This window comes from Lissotriton vulgaris, chromosome 8 (genome assembly GCF_964263255.1).
Source record: "Lissotriton vulgaris chromosome 8, aLisVul1.2, whole genome shotgun sequence".
NCBI lineage: Eukaryota > Metazoa > Chordata > Amphibia > Caudata > Salamandridae > Lissotriton > Lissotriton vulgaris.
Genome location: NC_141696.1, coordinates 1,217,856,816 through 1,217,881,979, shown reverse-complemented (window position 1 = coordinate 1,217,881,979; position 25,164 = coordinate 1,217,856,816). Strand labels below are relative to the sequence as shown.

The window sequence follows — 25,164 nt, the reverse complement described above, 5'->3', positions numbered from 1 at the left end:
CCATTGTTATTGGGATATAACGTCTTTGTACCCAACTATCACGCTGCTCTGTTTGGCAAATATTATAATTAACCTGGCAATGGGTGAGCCAGAGGAAACAATTGACTCACAATTGACTCACAGCTGTCTTAACCAAGGGGTACAGGAAGTTCAGATCAGTGTCAATGATTTGAACTATTTGGAGCCCTTACTCGAGCAGCCCGAAGAGATGAACACTTTTAGTGGCTCGGCCTGGATCAAACTTTTATTACATTTATCCCTTGCAGAAAACAGTATGGGCGGCAGCACAGGCAAAATTTGTGGGCGAAAATAGCGTTACAAACTGCAGATAAAGGGAAGGGCCCAAAAAATGGTATGAGCACTGATAGATGTTAGTCATACATATTAAGAATGTTTTCATCTATAACAATAAAGAGTGCTCTTGAATGTATTTGTGTTTTTATTGTATTTATTTATTTATTTATTTATGCGATTTTTAAAGCGCTGCAATTACCCTTGGGTGTCTCGGCGCTGAGGGCTAAGAGCTGATACCAATAGTTAGATCTCTAAGGCAAATGTTGGAATGATTTATGATTAGTCATATCGTTGGGAGAACAGCCATGTCTTTAGCTGTTTTCTGAAAATGATCAGGGATGGACTGGATTTTATATTAAAAGGAAGGGAGTTCCATAGTTTTGCAGCTGCTATGGTAAAACATCTGTCTCCCCAGTTAACTTTCCTTGTTCTGGGTATCTGAAGCAGATGAGCCGTGTTGGAACGAAGCGTTCTGGGGGTTGCCAAAGGCTTAAGGGAACTTCTGAGGAATTTAGGTCCCATGTTGTTTATTGCCTTGTAGACAATACAAAGGGCCTTGAACTTCGTGCGACTTGTAACTGGAAGCCAGTGCAATTGGTCCAAGTGTCCGGAGACAGAGCTAGATTTTGGAATGCCCAGTAAAACTCTGGCAGAGGCATTTTGTATCATTTGTAATTTGGAGATGACCTTTTTTTGTGCGTTGAGGAAAAGGGCATTGCAGTAGTCAGTGTGTGAAAACACCAGTGTAGATATAAGTGTTTTTACTGTAGTTGTGGGAAGATATGGGAGAAGTTTCTTTATTTTCCTTAAGATGTTAAATGATGATGATACTACAGCGTTCACGTGATGATGGAAAAGGAGTTTATCATCAAATATTACTCCCAGGTTTCTGACTTTACTGACTGGTTGAGGTGGAGTTCCCATTTCCTCCGGCCACCATAAGGGGGACCACAGAGGCTGAATACTTCCGAAGAGCATGACCTCCGTCTTAGATTAATTAAGTTTTAAACAGTTGGAAGCCATCCAACTGCTGATGGCCCTCATGCCATCCTTGAAGTTTGCTGCAACCTTGAGTCCATTTTTATGTATGGATAGTACCAACTGGGTATCGTCGGCATATGTTGTCAGGTTGATGTTATAAGCTTTTATTACCCTCGCTAAGTCCGAAACATAGATATTAAAAAGGGTCGGACTTAGCGAGGAACCCTGAGGGACTCCGCAAGGAAGGCTGAAAGGAGGAGAAGTGAAAGTACCTAACTTAACTGCCTGTTTGCGGTCAGCCAGGAAAGATGTAATAAGATCTCTGGCTTTGTGTTTAATACCGATGGCCTCGACACGGCCGATCAAAGTAGAATGATCGACCGTGTCGAAAGCCTCCGACAAGTCCAACAAAATCAGGACAGCTGGCCGCCATTATCCATCGTGGTCCTTATTTCATCTGCAGCCTTAATCAAGGCAGTTTCTGTTCCGTGACCTTGTCGGAAACCGAACTGGGTGTCGTCTAAAAGGTCGTTAGTTTGAATGTAGTCAGAGAGTTGTTTGTTCATGGCAGATTCAAAGATCTTAGCTGGGAACGGCAGAGATGCAATAGGACGGTAGCTGGAAGGTAGTGAAGGATCAAGGGTAGGTTTTTTGAGAAGTGGCCTGATTACAGTGTTTTTCCAAATAGTAGGGTAAGAACCTGTTGAGAACATAATATTACAGATGTGTGTCAGTGGTAGAGTAATGATGTCTGGAATAGTATTGAGTATGGAAGGGTGGCAAGGGTCCAGTGGAGAACCAGATTTGATTGACAGAATTGATTTATGGATGTATTGTGGATGTATCCTAGTGAATTCCGTTAAAGCTGTAGAGTTCAAGTTTATCTGAGTGTTAGAAGAATCAGTAATGTTGGAATTTGGGGTGAAATCCTTAAATATAGATGTGACCTTTTCAGAGAAGAAGTCAGCCAATGTGTTACAAAGGGTTTGAGATGTTTCGGTAGGAGGGTTGGATGGTTCGGCAAGGTGGTTTACAACTTCGAACAATTTCTTCATGCTGCATCTAGCTTGATCTATTTGGGTGATGTAATAGGTGTTTTTTTCTGTTGCTATGCTCTGCTTGTAATTATGAAGTGCAGCTTTGTATATTGTTTTGTCTGATGAATTGTAGTGTTTGCGCCAATGGCGCTCAAGGTTACGACAATGTTGTCGTTGAAGTCTAAGATTTTCAGTAAACCATGGGGCCGAGGGGGTCTTCCTGTTATGTTTGGATGTTCTGGATGGAGCTAATGTGGAAAATGCCCCTTCCAGAATGGAAGTGTATCTGGTGGCTGCAATATTAGGGTCAGTTTCATTGTCTATACCCATGAAAGCATCAGTAAGAGTCTGTGTGAGTTGATTGTAATCTAAATTTTTCCAGTCTCTAGTGGTTAGATAGGAGTTCTGAGATGTATTTTTAGGAGCTATAGTTTTAGTTTTGATGTCAAATAGAATGGCAAAATGATCGGACCATGTTAGGGGAAGTATTTTGTTCTTAATGATATGAGGATTGTTAGTAAAAATGCCATCAAGCGTATGTCCTGCCTTATGTGTTGGAGCTGTTATCAGTTGTTCAAGATCTACAGAGAGAAGGTCGTTAATAAGCTGGTCAGTGTCTTTATCAGTCGGGGATTCGAGATGAAAATTAAAGTCTCCCAAGACAGTGAAGTGTTTGTGGTCCACGGCTAACTCACTCAATTGATGGAGTTGTGAGAGAAAAGTCGTACGAGAACCTGGAGGTCGATACAGAAGAGTGCCTGTGAATGTTTGGTTGGTGGTAAGAGTAACCGTAAAAGGTAAGTGCCTCACAGCTCCTGTGTTTTAAGTCAATAGCTTTAACGCCGAGGCTGTTGCGGTATATTATTGCAATCCCTCCGCCTTTGTGCAAAGAGATGCGGTCCTGCTTATGGACACAATAGTCTTCTGGCATGGCAGCTTTAAAATCTGGTCCTGATGCATCGTCTCCCCAAGTTTCAGTAAGGAATAGGAGGTCGATGGCGTAGGTATTAAGCAGCTCTAATATGTCAATTCTATGACAAGAAAGCGAGTGAGCGTTAACAAGTGCTGCATGTATCAATTTCTGGGGTGTTGGTGTTACCGGATTATTATTTGTACAAAGAGTACAGAGAAATGGCCCTCCAATAGGATCAGCAAGTAGGCATATCGGGGGGTCATGCGCTTTATGTAGAGTGTTGTTTAGATTGAGAAGCTCATTTGCTGTATAAACTAACCTTGTTGACGCCAAAGGTGTAGGGGGGGTGGCCCTGGGCTCGGTCCAGGCTCGGACGGGCGCAGACGGGCTTGGCTTAGGCGCGGCTTAGGCGCGCGCCCGGCGCGCCCGCTGCGCCAGCCCGCTGCCCCGTCTGGTTATGACACACATTATATTGGAGAGTGAGGAGGGTGGGAGTCCTGCGCGACTAGAGCGCTGACCCCGCTACCCCCAAGATGGCGCCCACCGCCGCCAGACGCCTGAGCAGATCGTCAAAAACGGTGGTAGGAAAAGATTAGATGAAGCGTGTCAAGAGTGCCTGATATAATTCCCCAATTAATTCTCAAGTTAAGAACCCCCCAAGTACAAATTGTCAATCGATGTGCAAATTTTTCATATCAGGATAAAAACGCTATTAAAACGGTGCAGTCTCGGATCTAGATTACAGGTAACAAGCGATTAGCTCGCAGCCCCAGTTGCAATCACCGGGGAGAGCTTCTAAGGCAATGCGGCCACCGGGAAGCCTACCTTAAGTATACTGGGAGGGCGGGAGTCCTGCGCGACTAGAGCGCTGACCCCGCTACCCCCAAGATGGCGCCCACCACCGCCAGACGCCTGAGCAGATCGTCAAAAACGGTGGTAGGAAAAGATTAGATGAAGCGTGTCAAGGGTGTTAGAGTGCCTGATATAATTCCCCAATTAATTCTCAAGTTAAGAACCCCCCCAAGTACAAATTGTCAATCGATGTGCAAATTTTTCATATCAGGATATTAACGCTATTAAAATGGTGCAGTCTCGGATCTAGATTACAGGTAACAAGCGATTAGCTCGCAGCCCCAGTTGCAATCACCGGGGAGAGCTTCTCTTTGAATATACATTAAACACTTCATCGCATCGCATCTGTTCCAACAAGCATTTGTAGGAACCATGATGTGGTTTTAACAAAGAGATTCTTCATGGTCCTTTTCATAAACCATATGCTCCCTCTGCTTGTCTAATTGTTTTAGTAATAGTGAAAGTGGCTGTAAATGTACATGAAATCGTAGTTGCAGGCATACGCTGGGTTAAACCTTGTTGTCTAATATATGCAGCTTGACATGCTGTCCATGATATAAAATGAAGCACAAAAAAACTTTTAACTGCCCAACTATGCAGCAGAGAATTTTGCTGCATGGTCAAAGTACCCAATTTGACGAATCACAGTATTAATTTTAAATTGCAGACCCGTTTATTTTCCCTAATGTGATATCAAAGCAAAAACTTCCTTGACTCGCCTTCTCTCTCTCTCTGTTTCTTCAAGCTTGCTAATTCTTGTCTAAATGTCACGTATCTTTCACAAACTGTAAGGAAGGTGATGGAGCAGTGGGGGATGGGGTGAGCACCGTGCAAATTCAAGTACAAACTGCACTCAAGTGGATGGATCTATTTCTCAAATTGAGGCTGAACATCAACAGCTCTGTAGCAAATCAATAACAGGGAAACACATTTTGCTGCTCAAGGATGCCAGAGAGTAGTAGGTCTGCAAACCATAAAGGTTTATTAGCAGATTAGCAAAACTATAAACTCAAATTAGTCTGTTTAGCCATAAATCAATATTCACCAGGTTTCAGTGTCATTGAGTATAATCAAGAGCAAATCAGAATAGCAAACACAAAGCCAAGTTATTTAAGGGTTGTCATAGGCAAATTATAAAGATTTGGTTTACCTAAATTGAAACTCTGTAATGCTAATCTAAGTTTTTGAGTGAAGTCGGGGAAGCTTTATGCAGAAAGTTTCATCAATTGAAGCCTCTAAGTCAAAAGCAAATGAAGGTTCCAATTAGGCAAGGGGAAAATGTATTTGCTTGATAGTTTAGCTCTATGCGCAACAATGAAAAAATAAGCATAAGATCTCAAGAGAGGCAGAGGGTTATCTTCATTCACAGATAGACAGGAGCAATCGAAGTATAGCTACTCTAGCAATGCACAATTACACAATTCAACAATTTTAAACACGGTGGCTTAAATACTAAAGATGACTGCTGCACATCATTAGGCTCTGCTTGCAATCCCACCCGTAATCCGCCTTCATCTGGTGGCAGACCATCAGGAGAATGACCCTGGCAGGGATGAATGCAGCGGGGACACAGCTTAGCCGCTGATCGGCTGTGATCCCCTGTGTACTGGTCATCCACCCCATGGTGCCGCCCACAAAGGCCCAAGGAGTCATAGCAGGAGTAGGTAAAGGCCAGAGCACCGGCACCTGCGGCACATCAAAGGTGACCACCCCCCCTCCCTTTTACTTAAGGGGTCTTTATTCATCGAACTTCAGATACAAGTCTGCTCAGAGGTGGTGTTGGGGCACCCGGGAATACCCCTGTTGATATGGTCTTTGTATGTTAACGGTAAGACCAGTTTTGTCCATAGAAAGAAAAGATGCTATTTTCTGGGGTCCTAAAAGTCGGACATCGTACTGTTACAAGAAACTCGCATATCCCTTGCCGAAACATAGAGATTATCAAGGGACTGGGTGGAGAAAGTGATAGCAGCATCAGATATGGCCCCATCTACCTCTCAATCTTGCCCTTCTTCCACTAAATTGTAAGGAAAGCACAGGTCGCCATCCTTCTACATTAATGCCTCACAGCCACAGTGTGAAAAACCTGGATTCGCACCCAGGGCTGTTATGTGTTTGCCAGACTGCAGCTCCAAACTCATACTTGAGTTGGAGGAGCGATCTACACATCCGTGGAGGAGAAGAAAGACTCCTTATCACAATTGAATAGAATATTGACTGACATTCGAGCCCACTAACTGTTGATCAGGGGGGACTGGAACTTGGTCTTGGACCACTCGTTGGATTGCTCTGGTACCCATGATGTCCATCATAGACCTGACAGAGGTATCTTAGGTGACTGTCTGTCTGATCATGCTCTTGCAGAACCATGGCGACTTTTGCACCCTAATGATCAAGATTACATTTACTTTTCCAGCCCACATAATGTTGAATCCGGGATAGACTACTTTTACTTGAACACATATTTCCTCCCAAGACTTCAGTCCTGTGAGATAGGTATTTAATGTGTCTTCGATCACGCACCCATCTCGTTATTGCTTGATTTCCAATTGCAAACCCCACTCGAGAGGACGTTGAGAAAGGACACATTGCATGTTAAATTTCCGAATGAGAAACTAATATTATCTGGTTTTGAGGCGGGTGTGATGGCATTGAGAACTGTCCTCTCACATAACCAAGAGTGAAATTGCACTAGCTTTTCGGAGGAGTTTGAGATTGCATTGGCAAGTAAGCCTGGGCTGATTGAGAAGGCCAGCGAAGATGGCAAATATGAGAAGAGGGTGAGGAGGCAAGTGCAGTGGACACAAGGAGGCAGAAGAGGAATTATTGCATAGAAAATGTATTCAGGAAGTTGCTTGTGAAGGAAGGTGATTAGGTAAAACTAAAATTGCTTGTTGAGATTAAAGGCGGCTTTCCACTGTATTCTTAACACAAGGTCAAGAAGGAAGAACCTTGCTAGCAGAAATAAAGCTTGCTTGGATGGAATAGCTAATATCAGGCAATGTCAGGATACAGAATGAAGAAATGTGTGGGAAGAAAGAGGAATGTGAGGAAGTGTCCAGTGAAGGACAAGTGCAGGGCCAGGTGATGAGAGACTGTCTAATTTCTGTTCTTTATTTATTTTTTGGAAGAAGAGAAGAGAGCGTTCAGGGGTTGTGGACTAACGCTGTGGAGTGTACTTCAATGCATACATTATTTACATTTTGATTGACTCAATTCATACCGACTGTAGTGGGCGTCAGGCACCATTCACATCACTGCTAATTAGGGTGCTTTTACCGCATGCATTGTTTTTTCCCTGTTTAGCGGATGCTAGTCAGGTGTCCTCGCATAGCATGCTTGGATACACTGCAGGTGATGAATGTCCCATTAATCTCCCTGATACACCAGCGCTTGAGCATGAGAATAGCTGATCAATTACAGTGATTGTCTTCCTAAATGAGCTCTGCACATCTGCCTCTTATTCCATTAGTTACCTGTCTGCTCACAAATCAGATAGGATGGAATACTAGTGGCTGCTGGCGGCGTGCACAACAAGGATGGGCTTGTTAGCAGTCTGGCCACAAAGGAGCATTGAGGTCTTCCCTGCAATAAATATCCAGGTTATTTGGTAGGAGGAGTTGTTCTCCTCCTGTTGTTTGATGACTCCTACTCACACCAGTTTGTTTCCCATATTTCTTTAAATCTTGTGACTGGCATTACTAGAAGCATTTTCAGCAGTCTACTTGGCTCAGGAGTGGTTTTCAGCAGATAAGACAGACAACTCCGATAAGGAAATTGCCTGTCACTCTTGAGATGCATAAAGGCACAGCTGTGCGGGCAACTACTTTTGCAGTATCCCTTGGCAGTGGAGCAGGCGCGCGCTGTTATGGTCGTTGAACTTGTACGCGCAGCTTGAGCGCAGCAAGTAAGAGCACATTAAATTACTGCAAGATTTCAAATATGAATCAGTTCTTAAGTCCGGGATCCCTTCTCATTTTTCAGGTTGCCACTCTCTAAATTTCTTTCCTTTTTTTTTTTTTTAAACAATTTGTATTCAGGTTTTTACAACATATTATTTATAACCCCTGACTCACACACCCCCCACCCCCCATGAGGACAGGTACTTTTATTGTTACATACATAGGTATTACAATACACGAATACGAATTCCTTAAGGAGGGAATAAAGGAGAAAAGAAAGAAAACATATTAGCATCAAAATCATAGAAAATATACGCAGCAACATGCCCCCAAGAATTGGTGAGATCAACAAAAGTTTTAACGCCTTACTCCCAGATGATATGGACAAACATGGGGCGGCATGGCAAATTAAACTAGAAGTTCCACCCAGTATCCCCCTTATTGCATATGATTTGTCACTTACTTAATGTCCATAAAACTACAGGCGCAGTTTTACAAAACATATTTTTCATTATATTATACACCGTATAAAATTGCTAAATGGGGGACTGGTAAAGGCACTACTTGCCTACGATGTGCGCTCCCCGCTGCAGACAGTGTTCATATGTTCGCCACATGTAATATCCTAACAAATGTTATAAATGAAATATCTGGGTTTCTTTCGGACATTACCCATGCTAGGGTTAACATAACAACTGAAGATGTTATGCTGGGCATTTCTAGCAAAGAGCGTCTTAGACAGGTTCAAGGGCTGATTTTCGTGGCAATGGCTATCTTTCGACTGTGTGTCGCATCAGCCTGGCTAGGTCCCACTCCACCATCCTTTCCTCAATGGAAGGCTAGATTACTCGCAACATGCAGTCTCGAGGTCGCCATTTATAAACAAAAGGGGCGTAATATTCGGAAGAGAGGCATGAAAATATGGGCACCTCTGCTAGATTGGATTCAGGCGCACTGAATACAGGAATTGGAAAAGCCTTTGATCAATGCTAAATTCTTTAATCATCAAATAACACAATCCAACCTTTTTGATACTAAATTGTGTCTCATTAAATCATTACAGAAGGAAATGTATGATTAAGAGTGCATTGAGTTTTGATGCTAATATGTTCTCTAAATTTCTTTCCGATTCATTCCTCTACAGGTAATCTGAAGGAAAGTATGTGAAGAAATATAAAGCATGTATTCATTTTACAGAAGTCATTGGCAAAGAATGGGAATCCAAATGCATGATGGTGGCATCTGAATTGTTGTGCCATTGTGATTTTGCGGAAGCAGAAAATAGATTTTGTTATGTTAGCAAATCTTGACAAAGTGTTACATTATGTTTTTTTAAACCTGCTTTTAAGGTTGAGAAAGTATCAATGGTACCTGACTATGGGCACAAATTCCTCATGGTCGAGCCACAGGTCACCTGTACCAGTAACACACCCTAGATTCCTTCCTTAAAAAACTGTTGGCAATGCCAAAAGTACTGGCTTGTAACACAGTGCTGCTTCAGTTATTGATGGTTTTATTCACTCAAACGTGTGATCACACATGCACGCTTTCTCTGGTCTTTGCACTTGTGCATCCATTCCTCCAACCACTGACTTTTGAATTTTTACATTCCCTCCCTTACACCACCACAATAAAACATACTAAAGAAATCAATAGCATATGCAAGATAAATTACAAAATCAAAAGTAGAAGAAAGAAAACATACTGCCACCTCAACAGGACATCGCATATAATTGCAATAATAAAACAAATGAAACACAGCAGCAGGTGGCTGTTTTGCAGTGGTATTAATTGTGGGTTTCTAACGCACTAGAATCGACTGCCGAAGGAGTATCTCTGCGCAGTAGACCGCTGGGGAACCCGTCCTGGCTTTCCCTGTGAGATGGTCCCTACTGGGTATCTCCAAGGTGAAACCACGCATCCCCGGCGTATGTGGGGGACCGTTGTGGAGATGAGGCAAGCTAATGCCCAGAGTTGCCGAGTGTGATCCCTGGCTAGAGTAGGCACCGAGGTGAGAATTATTGAGTCCGCTGACCCTGGTCCACGACCCTGCCGCGTCGGGAATTGAACCCTGGTCCCAGGCCGTCCTCTGCTCCCGGGTCTGCCGCCTCAAACCAGTGAGCCACACCACCCACTGTATTGTACATAGTATTTCATCAGTATAAAGTTACCGCACTGCTGCCACGTATAGAATGGCAAATCATCGATGCACTATAACCAATGGCATTCTTGATAGTCACGTGGTTTATAGATAGTGGCCAAGTGGGATGTGCTGCTCTGTTGATGGCATAAGTGAAACACTAGTGACCCGTTAGCATTATTTGAGGAACTGTAGAATACTCTAAAATGAATTTAAAAAAAGGAGAAGGAAAGCAATGAAAGGCGACCTATAAAATGAGAAAATGGAAAACTAAAGGAATGGCCCACCTACCCTGACACTGAAGCACACACATCTTCGGACAGATGGGTACATGTGATCAGACACGTGCTGTCCCTCACATGGCAAGAGAGCCAATGGCTGATGTGAGCTGACGTCATGCTATGTGATGTCATGGATGGATGCAGAGTGTACATGACACTCCTACAGACCAATGGCAAAGAGGGATGACCACAATCTCATCTATATAAACGTGTGTGTGTGTGTACAAATATACATTTTGACTACGCACCTTGCTCACACCCAGAAATAATGGACACAAAGTAACTTCTTTTAACCACAATACCCAATATAGAAAAACAACACATTGTAACACTCAGGGTCATAGTTCATGAAAAGCATAATATATTAGCATAGGGTACATAGGGTAAATTCGAATCTGAAGCAACAAACTTGTAAGGAGCATCCTAGCCACAGCATTACATTGTGCACATACTAAAGAAATGGATTGAACCTGTATATTTGTTCTATGTGGCTGGAGCATGAATATATATATATATAATTAATTGAATTATTTTGATTACAAGATCCTGGCATACAACTAAGCCTGTCAGGCCTTCCTATTAAATTATAGCTCAAGTTATTATTGTACAAATCCTCTACTCTTAGGGATTATTAAAGGGAGTAATCAGGACCAACATCTTTGCCTATAAAGGTAAATGTGAGGTTTCATGTAACAAGATACACATCTGCAGACTTTAATATTTTGTAGAAACCATCCAACCTTAAATGGCTCTTGGCTCTAATGCATTAATTTCATCATAAATCAGGGCTACTGGCTTTGTCTTAACTTTTCATAATAAACAGATCAGACATATGGCTTCTGGAAAGTCTTTTCCCAGTGAACCAATCATTTTTCAGTGGCTTGTCACCAGTACCTACTCAGACTTGCTGTATTGAGCACAACCTCTCCCTCTTTCCTTGGCAGCTATTACATTTAATCTTCAATGTATTTTTATTTTTTTTTTTACTCCGGGCTCGTTAAAGTATTTAGGATTCAACAACAAAATAGCAGCTACTTTGAAAAGTGAAAAACAGCCAGGTGCAAATGCAGATTTAAATAACTCTAAACTAGTAAATGATAAAGTTGAAATCACTCTGCAAACTGACCAGGTCATTCCTCACCTCAGCAGATACAAAATGAAGTCAAAAGAGGCCCATCTAGTTTATCTGGCCCCAGTAAGAGATCCAGTGCACACTGATATGCCTGAAGTATGTGGCGGACTCACAGCTGAAATACATGTGATGCCACCAAACTTAAATCAGGCTCTTTCTTCCTTATAGAACAGCTTGCCACCTAGTATGCCTAGAGAAAACTTGCGTTTCAGCCGTACTGGACTTTCTTGGTTCAGGGTTTTCTCTTGCCATCAATCTAATGAAGTGGAATTGGCAGAAAATGCATTTCAAGATGAAGAAGAGATGGAAAAGGCAGATACTTGTGCCTTCATCCAGTTTACTACCCTCCTATCAATACCTTGAATAGCACTCACAAATACAAACACTCACAAATAATATTAACACTTACACCAATGAAGGAAGAAGATGTGACAAGGAATGGGATAGTAAACCTGATGAAACACCATCAGCCCAACCAGTCATTAATGAGGGCTAGCTTTAGGACGTTGGGCACATTTGTCGATGCCTTAACAACTCACTCGCTGAAGATGAATGCATTATCTGTGATCATGCAAGAGATGACATTTTGTATTGGCACCTTCGATAAGAGAATAGGATCTATCAATGAGTCCATGGCGGATTCACTGAAAAATCCAAAAAGATTCTTGTGCCTGCTCGGCAATTCTATTATAGTAGGGTGAAAATCCAGAAGTATTACAAACAATATTAGTGGACTGCAAGAGAAGCCTAAAGAACAACCAAAACTTCCTAAGCAGGTTAGCTATTAATAGCAATGGAAATAACATATCCTCTGTTTTGAATACAGAGTTACAGGATGAAATATGTCCCCCAGAAAATGACACTGCCAGGCCACTTCTATCAGAGCAAGTAGAGTCTTCTTACGGTAGGCATTATCCAAAGCCAAGAAAAAGACGGCAATTACAAAATATCATCGAAGCCCCCCGGAGGAAACTAGTATATTGAGAAGAAATGAAGATCAAGCCGGAGGCTGCAGAGCCACCACTATTGGAAACATTTGTAGCTCAAAAGGAGACACTGGAAACATTGGTAGCCCAGGAGGTGACATTGGTAAAGGATTGACTTTGTGAATACTAATCCTGGTTATTATGTGACAGTAAGAGCAGGCTGCACACACATTAACACATAATTCCAACTAGTCCTTGAGCCATGACTGGGAAAAGGCTGCATGGCAAATCAGTAAAGCCTCATGCTCCTGAAACTTGCCTGGAGAGGAATTTATTTTTATGGCACCCTGGAGGACAGAGTTAGCCTGAAGCAGTACGGTAGGTCCTTTATTAAAAGTTTGAGATAGTTGAAGGAATTAGAGCACTGTGATACCAGAATCCCTCATAAGCCAGATGCAGAAACTTTTCAGCCTGATTGCATTAAGCAACCGTTGTTAGACCTGAATTTGGGACATCAAAAATAGGAAAAGGAATTTATTGCCAACTATAAAAGGAGCAAACACATTGAGACGTCAGTGATCCAAATATAAAGCAGGGACATCAATTAACTTCCTCTTTCAACAAAAGAAAAAAAGATCTGCCTATTTGGATACCCTAGGATGCCACTTGGAAATGACCCACTGATAATCTGTGAAGGGTATCTGGTTGTGTAAGTGGCAGAGGTGCCGCTGAAAGTGGTTGAACATACACCAACATTTTCAGACGATTGTATTCATCCAGGGGAAAGCATGACATCTTAAGTGGGGGGAACACTGAAATGAATCAAATAACTGACAACCTTGGAATATGTATCTTCAAACAATATATTAACAGGTACATTTTTGGAAAAAGTCCTATAGAGGAGAGTCCGCTCACACCCCACAGTCTAACCATACCCTGGCTAAAATAATAGTGTCAATTAAAGAGACTCTGGTGACTACGGGCATAAATAGTGACTCAAGAGCAGAGGAACGCTACCCCAGAATCTTGGAGCAAAAGGAGTGAGAAGAAAACCAAGTTGTGAATTGTATAATGCTAAAGTTCCTTACAGATCTACATGGTGGCCTAATACAAATTACATAGCTGGTGATGATCTACTAAATCTGAAGATCAAACTTTATCAGCTGACTGGAGAGATAGAAATTCAGGTTATAAACAGTAGCAGCAAGTTATCCAGTAAAGGCTGGCAAAATAATGATGACTGGGACTGGGTAGCAACCACTCTAACAAGGATGCAGAAAAGCAGCCATAGTTGGAACATGACTAAGATAAAACAAAAAACAAAAATTATGAAATTCTTCTGCATCTATTGTTTACAGGAAACATGGGGAATGAAAGAAAATGTATTAAATGTCTATACATCATAGTGTACCCCAGCCCTAAGTTCTAGAAGGGCAGACCAAAAGATGGTCTAACCACATGGATTTCTGTCACTCTTGCAGCAAGCATGGACGTTAGCCACTCTGTTAATAATAATTTGCAATATATAACACTGAGAAGCGATACCATGACTGCTGACATCTTTAACGTATATGTTCTTCCTGATAAAAATAACAGTGGATGCCTATCTTTGGAGTATTTAGAATCTGTAATTAATAAACTATGGTTAATAACAAATTAGGCTGGAAGTAAAAGAGAAACAAAAAGTATTCTAGTACGTGGAAATTGTAACAACAAACAACATGGAGCGATTGCATGGGAATTGTATGGGATGAGCCAAAGTTTTCATCGATGATTTTAGGTGCACTATAGAGGGACACTTACAAGATGGCATCATGTGGTCTTCACTTTTTAAATGCTTGAATTTCAACAGACACTCCAGCAAATACAACCTATAGAATTAGCAACTGTGCCAGCCTAACAGATTATACCTTAGTTGGTATTGAGTCCTGGCACTTTATTGTCAATCGGCATGTTGAAAGGCGGATTGAAAGTGATCTTGACCCACTAATTGCAAAACCTCTGCTACGGGCTTTAAACTTCCCAGGCCAAAACTGGAACATCTCCTGACATACTCCAATTTGGTATTAAAGTATAACTGTAGGAAAATTGAATTGCTACTTATGATGTTCAGAACTATAAACTAGATGGAGATTTTTAGGGAACAGTGCAGCGAAAACATCACCCAAGTTAAAACTCTGAAAATTTAAATTATTCATATATATGTGGATATATTAAGGTTGATCCTTTTAGTATCCATCAAGCAAACCCTTAACCAGGAAACTAGAAAAGATATACTCTAATGCATTAGAATGGTATGATGATGAAAGCTGTATGGCAATACAGGCACTAACTAAATAATTGAAAGCAAGGCATTTGAATTTAACGAGGGAGAAGACCTTTAAAGATTTAAGGATAGGCTGTAAACATGTACCTAAGCTTAAAAAGAGACAGCTACAATACAGAGATTGCAGTTTTATTAAAACTGCCTTATGACTCAAGGATTCAAGAACATTTTTTGAATTATTCAGATGAGGGACCCCCTACAATTTTCAATACAGGAGTCAGCCCTGCAAAATGGATCAAACACTTCTCCTGATTATACTAGAAAGCCATTAAGTCAGAGTTAGAAATTGAAAAAAGGGTTATACATACAATGTTCTACAGGTTTAAATCTGGATCTTGAATTCACAGAAGAAGTGACTAAGGTGATAGATAGCCAAAGACAGCACAAATTATAAGGACTGGACAGAATCCCTCCAGATGGCGCCCAAACTACTATCTCAGTCCAGGCCCCTCTCTTAAAGATGTCTTCAGTGTGGTTTGGAAATTTGAGGAAGTTTCCTGTTCATAGAGAACAGAAACTACAGTCCCTATTTTAGAAAGAGAGCACGTTCAGATCCAGGTAACTATAGCCCAATTTCATTGTTGGATCGGGTAGGGAAGATCTATTGTAAATTGTCCTTAACCACGTGACTACAATTTATTTATTCTTCAAGCGGGATTGTGGAAGGAAAGGAGTGGTAACTTTAGACCTGTCATTTAGGCATTATGTTGTTTTTGTTGTTGTTGTTAATAATAATAATAATAGTCCTTGTTATTGTTGACAAAAGTCTGCTCTGTTCATGATATTCATAGACCTGAAAACAGCATTTGATTTTGGTTGACAGAACTCTTGTCTTGTCCACTCTTAGAGAACAAGGGCATCCAGGAAGCTCATGTTTTCCCTCCAACAGCTTCACTACAAGACCATAGCCAGGGTAAAATAAGGAACAAATGGAACCAATAGCCTTATCATTGGCTTGTCATCAATATGGAACAAAGGGGGCCCATAACCAACTCAGACCTACTGTATCGAGCATGAATTTTCCCACAAGTCAACCATCAGACGTATGGTTCAGAAAATACAAATGTATGAAGAAATCACAGATGGCAAAGCAAAATACCCTCTCTTTTAAGAGGGCATAACAAGGATTATCATAGGGCAGATCTTCTATCGGCACCATTTGTGAGAGGGGGATACCAACACCAAAACCCTTCCCTACTATGGTAATCCGTGAGATTTCATATAACAAAATCTCTTTTCAGCAATTAATGTGAAATAAGAACAACCAGCCCTTAAATGCCTGTTGACTTTTTACAATAAATACCTCAGTCCTACTGCTTTTAATATACCTTTTCATATTAAACAGGCTAGACCTTGCCACAATACCCGACTCATTCCTACTGTATTGAACATAAGCTTTCCCACAAGGCAAACAGTGCAATACAACCACTCATTTTCAGTTTCAGCACACGCCTTCTGCCCATTGGAATGCTTTACTCAAGACAACCATCCTATGATGGGAGCCAAGGCACCTCTCTCAATCAGTGCACAATTTGTGAAATAATACTTGCCAGGGCCCTGATCATGGGGTCACTGCAGGTTGACCGTGACATCACTGCCAACGGCGGTACCAAATCAACCCCTAACCATCTCTCTCACCTGCAAGTGCAACAGTTCAGATTATTCCAGGTCCCCAAAGCTAAAGGAAAGTGTGATGAGACTTGACTAATATATGTCATTTTCAGAGATATAAAGGAAGTTACACAAATTCTTCTTTACTGTTCCACCTAGTTGCTAAATTAAATGGTAGTTTAACCCACTTTTATTGCCATGATGAGACATTAGGGCAATCACAGAATTTATCAAAGGCATGGAAATCCCTGAAAGAGAGTTAGTACAAGTCTCAAAGGGTTTCGCATTTTCATTTGGATTAACCACAATAAAGTGCCAAACGTCGTCCAATCCAAGTTCTGTTTTAACTTAACAGAAGAATCAAACAACAGGACATTGATGCCGTAGCTGTTCTCCTATATTGATGCATTAGCCTTTAAATGACCCAAATGAGTCTCAAACTCTAAAAAGGACCACATAGGTATTAAAAAGGTGTTTGACTCAAAAGAAATCAAGTAGGCCACTCTACCCCATGATGACGTGGGTGAATAATTGGAGACGGAATTTCACCATCTCTGGTTCCCAAGTTCTCACTACAACATCCTGGACCACCTGAGAATTTGCAAACTATACATCCATTCCTTTTAACTGAGCCTCAATCAAGTTGATTCAACCTGAATTTCTTACTCTGTGTCAGATGTGTTGTATCTGGTGGAGAAATCAACCCCTGAGGAAAGCAAACTATCGTCTTTCACTGCCGACTTTGTTTTTTTATTTTTCTTAGAAATGCAGCCTTAGGAATGGGTGCAGCAGAATTGTCTCTTACTGATCTATAATTGCTGACATTTAAAAAATCACTCTACCCATTTTTTATCTAATGCAGGGGACCCTCATCTTAGGTAGGAATATCCGACGATTGTTGTATGCTCATTCCTTTCCAATCCTTAACATCACATCTTTGGTCTAGTTTAGATCTGTTCACACAGAGTTTTTCACATTCTCTTAACCGGAATATAATATAATATCTCTCAACATTCAAGATTTGGAACTGACTACTTAGGACCAGGTCATTCCGAAAGTGATATCTTTTCATAACTTTTCCTTGTCATGGGTCTCTTTTTCCTCATCTTCTAATGGATTCCTTAGTTTCACACTTTTCCTTTCCCATAATGTAGCACTCACATCAGATAATGTATCCCAAAGAATGAATGCACATCTACTGTGCACATGATGATGATGATAATAGCTCACACAGATCCTGCCTTCCCACTTTTGAGGCTATCCATTACTCCGAAATGAGGATGATCTCCTTTTCAAGGAAATTTGACTAAATCACGCCTGATACCAACTTCAAAAAGTGGCTAACATTTGAAATCTCTAATTAGATAGCATGTCTCGCATACAAAGGCCTATGCTAAAATGCACACTTTTCTCACACATAAAATGGAATTACCTGGTAAAAACATGACACTTGAGAAACAGACCGGCTTTACTTTTTAAAAGCCCTCATTTCAGAAAACAATGCCTACCATCAAATGAACCATCTGTAGGCTGTACCGATGGTCTGACTTACACTTTTCAGCCATGTAAGACTTGGTCGCTCATATCTTATCTTCAAATCCAAAATAAAGAATCCTCAATAAAAGATGCCCAAATCACCTCACACTCTGACGTGGATGACTGCACACATATACATATATCTGGTCACTGCCTCACTCTTCGTGTGGTGCAGAACTGGAGCCTTACTCCTTTATTACTAATGTCACCAAATGTATAACTCTCACCTACCCTTCTATTCTATATATACTGCTATGTCTGCTCGCTTGTCAAATACTGTTCAAACTTTTCCAGTCCTCACAACTGACGTTTTATTGTAAAACAATCTGCCGTCATTTTGGGTTTTGCAGAGATGTATTAAAAACTTTAAATGAAAACATAAAATGTAACCCTCAATGATAGAGGCATAGTTGCTGCTTCGGTAATGAATTGCGCTTGCCAAAAACAGATAATGTGTTGGGTTGAAGAGTTTTTGACTGAGTGTACCTTCACAGCCAATATACAAATGCTGAACAGTTTTACTAACTCGTAGGTCTCAACAACAGCTTGTGTTGTTTGCATACATAAGTAGTAATAATTATAACCTGTTTCAGTGTAACACAGTAAAGCACATTTCAGTCATTTCTAAGCATTATAAATACCAGTTGTTAGTACTTCCTAATTTAAAGGTGTTCAATTTACTAATCTGGGAAGAATGGAAGACTAAGGGTATGATTTAGTTTATGGAAGTCTTTACTTAATCTATCAGGGTGGTGAAGGGCATTATCTCTGCCACTCTGATGGACAGAAGAGCACCATCTTTAGGTCGAGCCTGGGCAGTGTATGCGCTATTGCGAGGCATGCAGTAGTGGAGTATGGCTTTAAAGCTGCGCTCATTCTCCGCCTATATTTTTAATTGGCTTGTGTCATTGTCCTTCGTAAACGCTGGCTTCCGATTCATTATGAGGCTTGTTAGTCCCTCCTTGGTACTGCCTTGTCTCCACTTGTTACCGTCCTTAAGTACTGGACCTTTTACTGGTGTTGTTACATAGTCTGCAAAAAAAGTTGGTGAGCACTATTTTCTTTAATGCTCTTCCCGTATTTCACCCACATCACAGCACGCCGCACGCTTACTACTGTATTTATTTACATACTGTGCGGTCCGTTTTAACTATAGTGGCACTTATTCAATTATTTTATTTACGGAATGGTCCACTTTGAGTTTAGCGGCTGCGCTCAATTAACTATTTATTTTACAGGAGGCTGCTTTCGCATAAGCGTTTCACTTATTTATTTTATTAATTAATAGACCAGGCCACTTTCACTTCAGCAGGTGCGCAGAACGTTTCTAAATGTTTTTATTTTTGCTTTGTATGAAAGCGCACCATATGCGCTTTCACTTTAATACTGTCCGTGCCCCTTTGTTTAGACGGTGCTCACTGTAACCTTCATACGGTGAGCAGCGTCTGAAGAAAGGGGTGTGGCCAATATTAAAGTGCTCTCGCATTTGCAAGAGTTTGAGTTATTGTCATTAAAAATACCAATATCTTTTATGTATGTGTTGGGTTTAAAACACATAAATAAAAAGCATTATAATTTATAATGCCAATCGCTAAAACGAGCACACTAGGGAGACTATTGCATTGAAAATGCTAGTTATAGATCACTGCCAACCAGTGGTGATATCTATACCTTCAAAGGAACCGCTGTCATTGTCTAGGAATGGTCTTGCTCAATTATGCTGTCTTTACTATATTTATGATGTGAGCAGGTATGCAATTGACTGCCTAGAGAATTTTAAGCCAATTTTTAGCTTGAAAGTACATATGCCAAAGACATATTCTCCTGTTATTAAGGCACAGGGAAGATGCCATTTCATGGACTACTCTAATAGGGGTTCTGTCACTGCACTTAGTAACAAGCTTTGGCTGTCTAACTTATGGCTTTTTCAATGTTTGTTTCATTTGAATACCTTTTTATTAAAGTATAACAAATAACATTTAAAAATGGATGCCCTTGCTTGTGTGAGTGAAGCCTCACAGGCTGTAATCTTATAATAGCTTTTGCTACACTTTGTCAAAAGCCATTGAAAGATGTCTGGCCATGTGCATGCATGCACACACATGGGAGGACATCTTGGAATGTTGTTTGCTTTAAAGTATTACTAGAACAACTCAATGTTGGCCACCCATGCGTGTACCTAAGCATGCACAGAAAAGAATCTTTTTATGGTTTTAAAACTCATTTAAAGATGGGTGCTGCCTGCAGTGCCTGAACGAGATGTTGCACACAACAAGCATCAGTGGAGGCCTAATAGCAGTGGTTTGCTGCTGGGTGCTCATAAAAAAGTAGAGGGATCTTATGTATTTTTTTAAAAACAGAACGGCACATTAGCCCTTCAGTTCCCGCCACAAAAGGCGATTATTTTCTGTGTAGGTCACAGCAGTGTGCGTGGACAGAATGCCGTCACAGAGAAGGGATGACTGAACCAGTAGCCTAGTGCTTCATTTGAGCCGGCGGTTTCTGGTGCTCTGCACTGGCAGGTAATTGTCAGCACTAGCTCTAGTGACAGTCCACCACATGATGGCACTGTCTGTCAAATTTTGAGATGAGCACATCAACAGTCTTAATAATTCAATATACATTTAAATTAATAATATTGGACGCTCACACCATTATTATAGCTTTGGGTGGCCTGGAATAGTCTGAAATGTCACACGTGTAGGTGTGTCTTTAAGTAGAATGATACTTAGAACAGTATATTTATGATAATTTGTTTTGTTGAACTGAATGTCTGACAGTGTTTTTATAAGTGAAATATTGCGACAAGTTATGCATAACCTTTCCATGTTTCTTCTAGGCCTTGTCTGCATGAAATCGAGTACTTCGGTGGTAGAGCTTGTGATGCTGCTGTGTTCGCAGGTAAGACCCCTATCAGTGGACTTTTCCAAACTGTTTATTGTGTGTAAATGAGCTCAAGCTAAGTTGCGTTGACCTCTTAAAATGACGACATCTTCTACGTTTTTTCCTTATTTCTATTTGTATTTTGTTGGCAGTGCTTAATTTGTAAAAGAATAAATGCCAGGACCCAAAGTTTTGCTCAGAAGCTTGCGGCCGGGGCTATTTAATGTCTGGGTGCTGAATAGCCTGAGCAGGCATTGGAAAGAATGTAGGCCTGTGTTTTCAAAATTAAAGTGGCCCCCATTACTGAATCAGATAGCTAAAAAAAAGGCCCATATTTGCAATTTGGGTCAGTTTCAGGGCCGTTTCTACCTTTAGGCAAAACTAGGCGGCCGCCTAGGGCAGCAAAAAGTCTGGGACGGCAAACAGGGCATTTTTTTTAAATTTGAACCTACGAAAGTAAAGCTGGGCGGCCGCCTAGTTTGGCCTATTGGTAGAAACAGCCTGTGAAAAAGCATTTTTTAAAGTACCCATGTAACAAAAACACTGTTGCTCCACGGTACAGGTCTCGCTGTGCCGCTCGCTCCCCTCAGTTTTGAACTTATAAAGATTTTGCAAAGTACAGAAGACTGCATGCATTTGAGTTTGCTGCAGGTAATGTTTGTTTTAATATCAGGGAAGTCAACAATAAAAACCAGTTAACCAAACCACAAGGCAGACCCACAACCATCCGAAAATCCAGCCCTCACACTGACCTGCCAGACAAGCCCATCTGGACCTGCCTTGTAGGCCAGTGCGACCAAGCGAATAGCAGGGCTATTACAACTCATGCCTCTTTAATCCACCACCCTACAACTCCAGTCTCTGTATATCACTGATAGAGGTCCTTTTTATCCCTGTCTTTCTCAATTTGTCACTGTTAGTCTCTCTTTCTCTTCCTCCTCTTTATCTGCGTTTGTGGTTTTCTGTCTTTTGTGGTTTTCTCTCTTTTGCTCTGGGTCAAAAACTGTTGAGGAAAAATAAGTGCTGGTCCCCAAAAATGAGTTCGGGTGAACCCCACCTGCAACCACAGCTCAAATCAAACACTGGTATGTATGACCATGGTGTCATGTAGAAATATTTACAGAAGCCTTAAAAAGAAAAACTTCGTATTGTACCGTGTATTGTACATCAGTGGAACAGAGCAATGCAAGTCTCACTGATAAAGCGTACATGAATATCCTCATTGAAAAAGCATTGGCAAACGTACAGCAATAAAAGAAGCAATGAAAAACATACACTAGTATTAACAAACTGTCAAACAATAATGAGCAGCACAATCGCGAGGGAGAGAAAAAAGGTGGTAATCACTACGATCTTCATACCTACACTAATTTACAACCTATAATTTTGAAAAAGGTGCTTTAGGTTTTTTCACATTGTTTTATTCCCCAGAGTTTGGTTACCTAGTGTTTTGCGCTTTGCTGCACCTGCCCAAAAGGTATCATTTGGAGGCCTGTCATACAGGCAGATCAAGTCAAAGGGATATATGCATGAACACAATAGTAATAAATTGAATTATTGAAAGAAGGGGCAGTAAACCGCCTCAAATAACCACACTAAAAAACTCAAATTATACAAGTGCAAATCTTTACAATGAGATGCCTAAATTCAATATGTCTCTAGCGCCTTTGCCCTGACGCAGTACCTGGATCTATGACATGAGTGCATTGTTCATTGTACTGGGCCGGGCCTGGGCGGGTAAATGCATGCTTCCAATGCAGATAGAATCCACCACTTTTAATACAGTCCTCAAACTCCCATAAACATCCTCCATCTGAACTCTACAGAAGAGATGAGACTGTGCACCCCACAACCCCCTTAAGAATTGTCGTTCACAACATAGTTTGGAAGTACTATTGCACGACTGCGCAATGGCCAGCCACATGAGAATGCATACATGGGTCCAGTTTATTTTATTTGTCGCTGGCGGAAGTGGTCATTATGTGATAAAGCTATGAAACACAGAGTGAAGATTTGGAACTTACCTACTGTTTGCCACTTCACAGTACCCTTTTCTTCAGCCCCTTGCCACAAGGAAAGCCTTACATCCTCTGATTTTTTTCCCCCTTCTTGACACAGGTAGACACTGTGTGGGGAGACGTGAAGGAAAAAGACGCAATGGGCAAAAATCCTCAGGAAGCGTTAGCGACTTCAAGCTAACTCTTGCAGGACTCTTGAAAAATGAGCTCTCCTTGAGCTAAGACCGGAGTTCCATAGAAATGTGGAGGTTTCCAATGAGGCATAGTTCTGTTTTTTTGTGCCATTTCTAGTCATCCCAAGCTGGCGTATCTGTGACCTGCAGCCCTAAAACACAGCGCTCTCCTAGCTTTCTGGTACTGCGTCCATCCACTGGAAAAAGGGAGTGTAACGCTATGGTCTGATTACCTCATCATCCTATCTTAGACCTTGCATTACCCATTGGCTGGCTTCAGGATTTCTTCTCATTACAAGCCCTAGAGATGAAACTTAGCCTCCCTTATTGATTAGATGGAAGAGTGTGAAACTTGATCCCTCTCTAAAAGCCCTTCTCGCCAGCATTTGTGAGGAGTTATGGATAAATGCAGGCTGCTTAATTTGATTTTCAGGATTTTCTGTTTTTAGGATTGGATAAGAGAGACACTGAAATTACTGCTTTGATGAAGGAAGTGGAAATGTTGCTAGTTTTAGTGCACTGTGGAAGTATCTGCATCATTTTATAAATGTGTCTGTCCTACTTCCGTGTGCATTCTTTGCTGAAATTGGATTTTTTAAGCTGTGATTTGCTGCTCCTGGCATACTTCTCCAAGCCAGATGGTTGGCTGCATGACTGACAAGCTTACAAGATATACCATATTTTGTGTGTGTGTGTGTGTGTGTATGTATATATATATATAAATATATATAATATATCCTTAATCCAAAAGCGATCCTTCTTGGACGGTTCCCATAGTCAGGTGGCGCATGTGCCGGCCGGACCCCAAAGCCGGTAAATTTGTGCACAAATTTCACAGGTTCCAGTAAAGGATTGAATGTGCACTCAGAGCGAGGGTAGATAACACCAGTTTTATTTTTCAATACTCGCTACGCGTTTCGAGACCCACCGGTCTCTTGATCACACGATATATATATATATATATATATATATATATATATATATATATATATATATATATATATATATATATATAGAGAGAGAGAGAGAGAGAGAGAGAGAGAGAGAGAGAGAGAGAGAGAGAGAGAGAGAGAGAGAGAGAGAGAGAGAGAGAGAGAGAGAGAGAGAGAGAGAGAGAGAGAGAGAGAGAGAGAGAGAGAGAGAGAGAGAGAGAGAGAGAGAGAGAGAGAGAGAGAGAGAGAGAGAGAGAGAGAGAGAGAGAGAGAGAGAGAGAGAGAGAGAGAGAGAGAGAGAGAGAGAGAGAGAGAATATGCAAAACGTGTAATATAGTACAATATTACCATCAAGCGATTCTGGTGGCAGCATAAACCATGAGCCCTAAAGCAGAGGTTTTTATAAATGTTACAGAACTGGAATGTTTTACTGGTCCCTATGAAATATGGGTCAATGCTGAATTATTCCCATTGTGACACCTTCAGTCAGTCCTTGCTTTTTACCCAATGTCCTATTGCATGCAGTGGCTTGAAGACCCCCCACTCAGGGCTTTAAATGGGTGGTCCCTAAAAAGGGTGTGGCATATATAATTAAATGTGTGGTTTTAAACATGGAAAGTAAAATTCCCATAGAGTGCCACCCTACCCACATTTTGGTGTAGAATTACAACTGCAACGGGCATACCCAAACATTGCTCTTTGCGGTCTGCAGAGGCCAAAGATTGGATGACCATGTATCTGAACACCTTTCTTACCCACTGATAGGCACTGTGAGAAATTGCATTGACTACAAGCACAGCTCAATTGTGGCCCGTTATAAACTTCTAGATGCGACTCAGTTGAAAGTATGTACTATACAAGAGCAATAAGCTACACAAAAAATAAAAAAATACTGTAACACATCATCCTGGAAAAAGCTAACACTCTTAGGGCTAGATGTACGGCCATTTTTTACAGTTGCAAATGGGAAATCTGCCCATTTGCAACTGCAAAATAGGTCTGAGCAATGTACAAACCCTATTTTGCAATTTGGTAACCTACTACTGACTCGCAAAATAGTTTGCGACTTGATATTAGGAAGGGGATTGCCAAGGGCGCCCCTTCCTAATAGCGAGTTGCACTTTTATGTATGATTGTTTTGCAACCGCAATAGTGGTTGCAAATCACTTGCTGTTTGACTAAAGAGCCAAAACTGGTTCAGCGTGTCACCCATGACATAAGGCCACG

General features: G+C 41.1%; 1 protein-coding gene across 7 annotated transcripts in view; it reads left to right on the top strand.

Moving 5' to 3' along the window:
* Positions 1-25,164, top strand: part of NBEA (neurobeachin) — a 1,820,918-nt gene that overhangs the window by 864,072 nt on the left and 931,682 nt on the right. For all 7 annotated transcript variants that reach the window (XM_086935110.1, XM_086935108.1, XM_086935109.1 and 4 more), the window contains one exon: positions 20,771-20,832. In XM_086935110.1, coding sequence (XP_086791236.1) covers positions 20,771-20,832 — 62 coding nt within the window. The remainder of the gene's footprint in view (positions 1-20,770; positions 20,833-25,164) is intronic.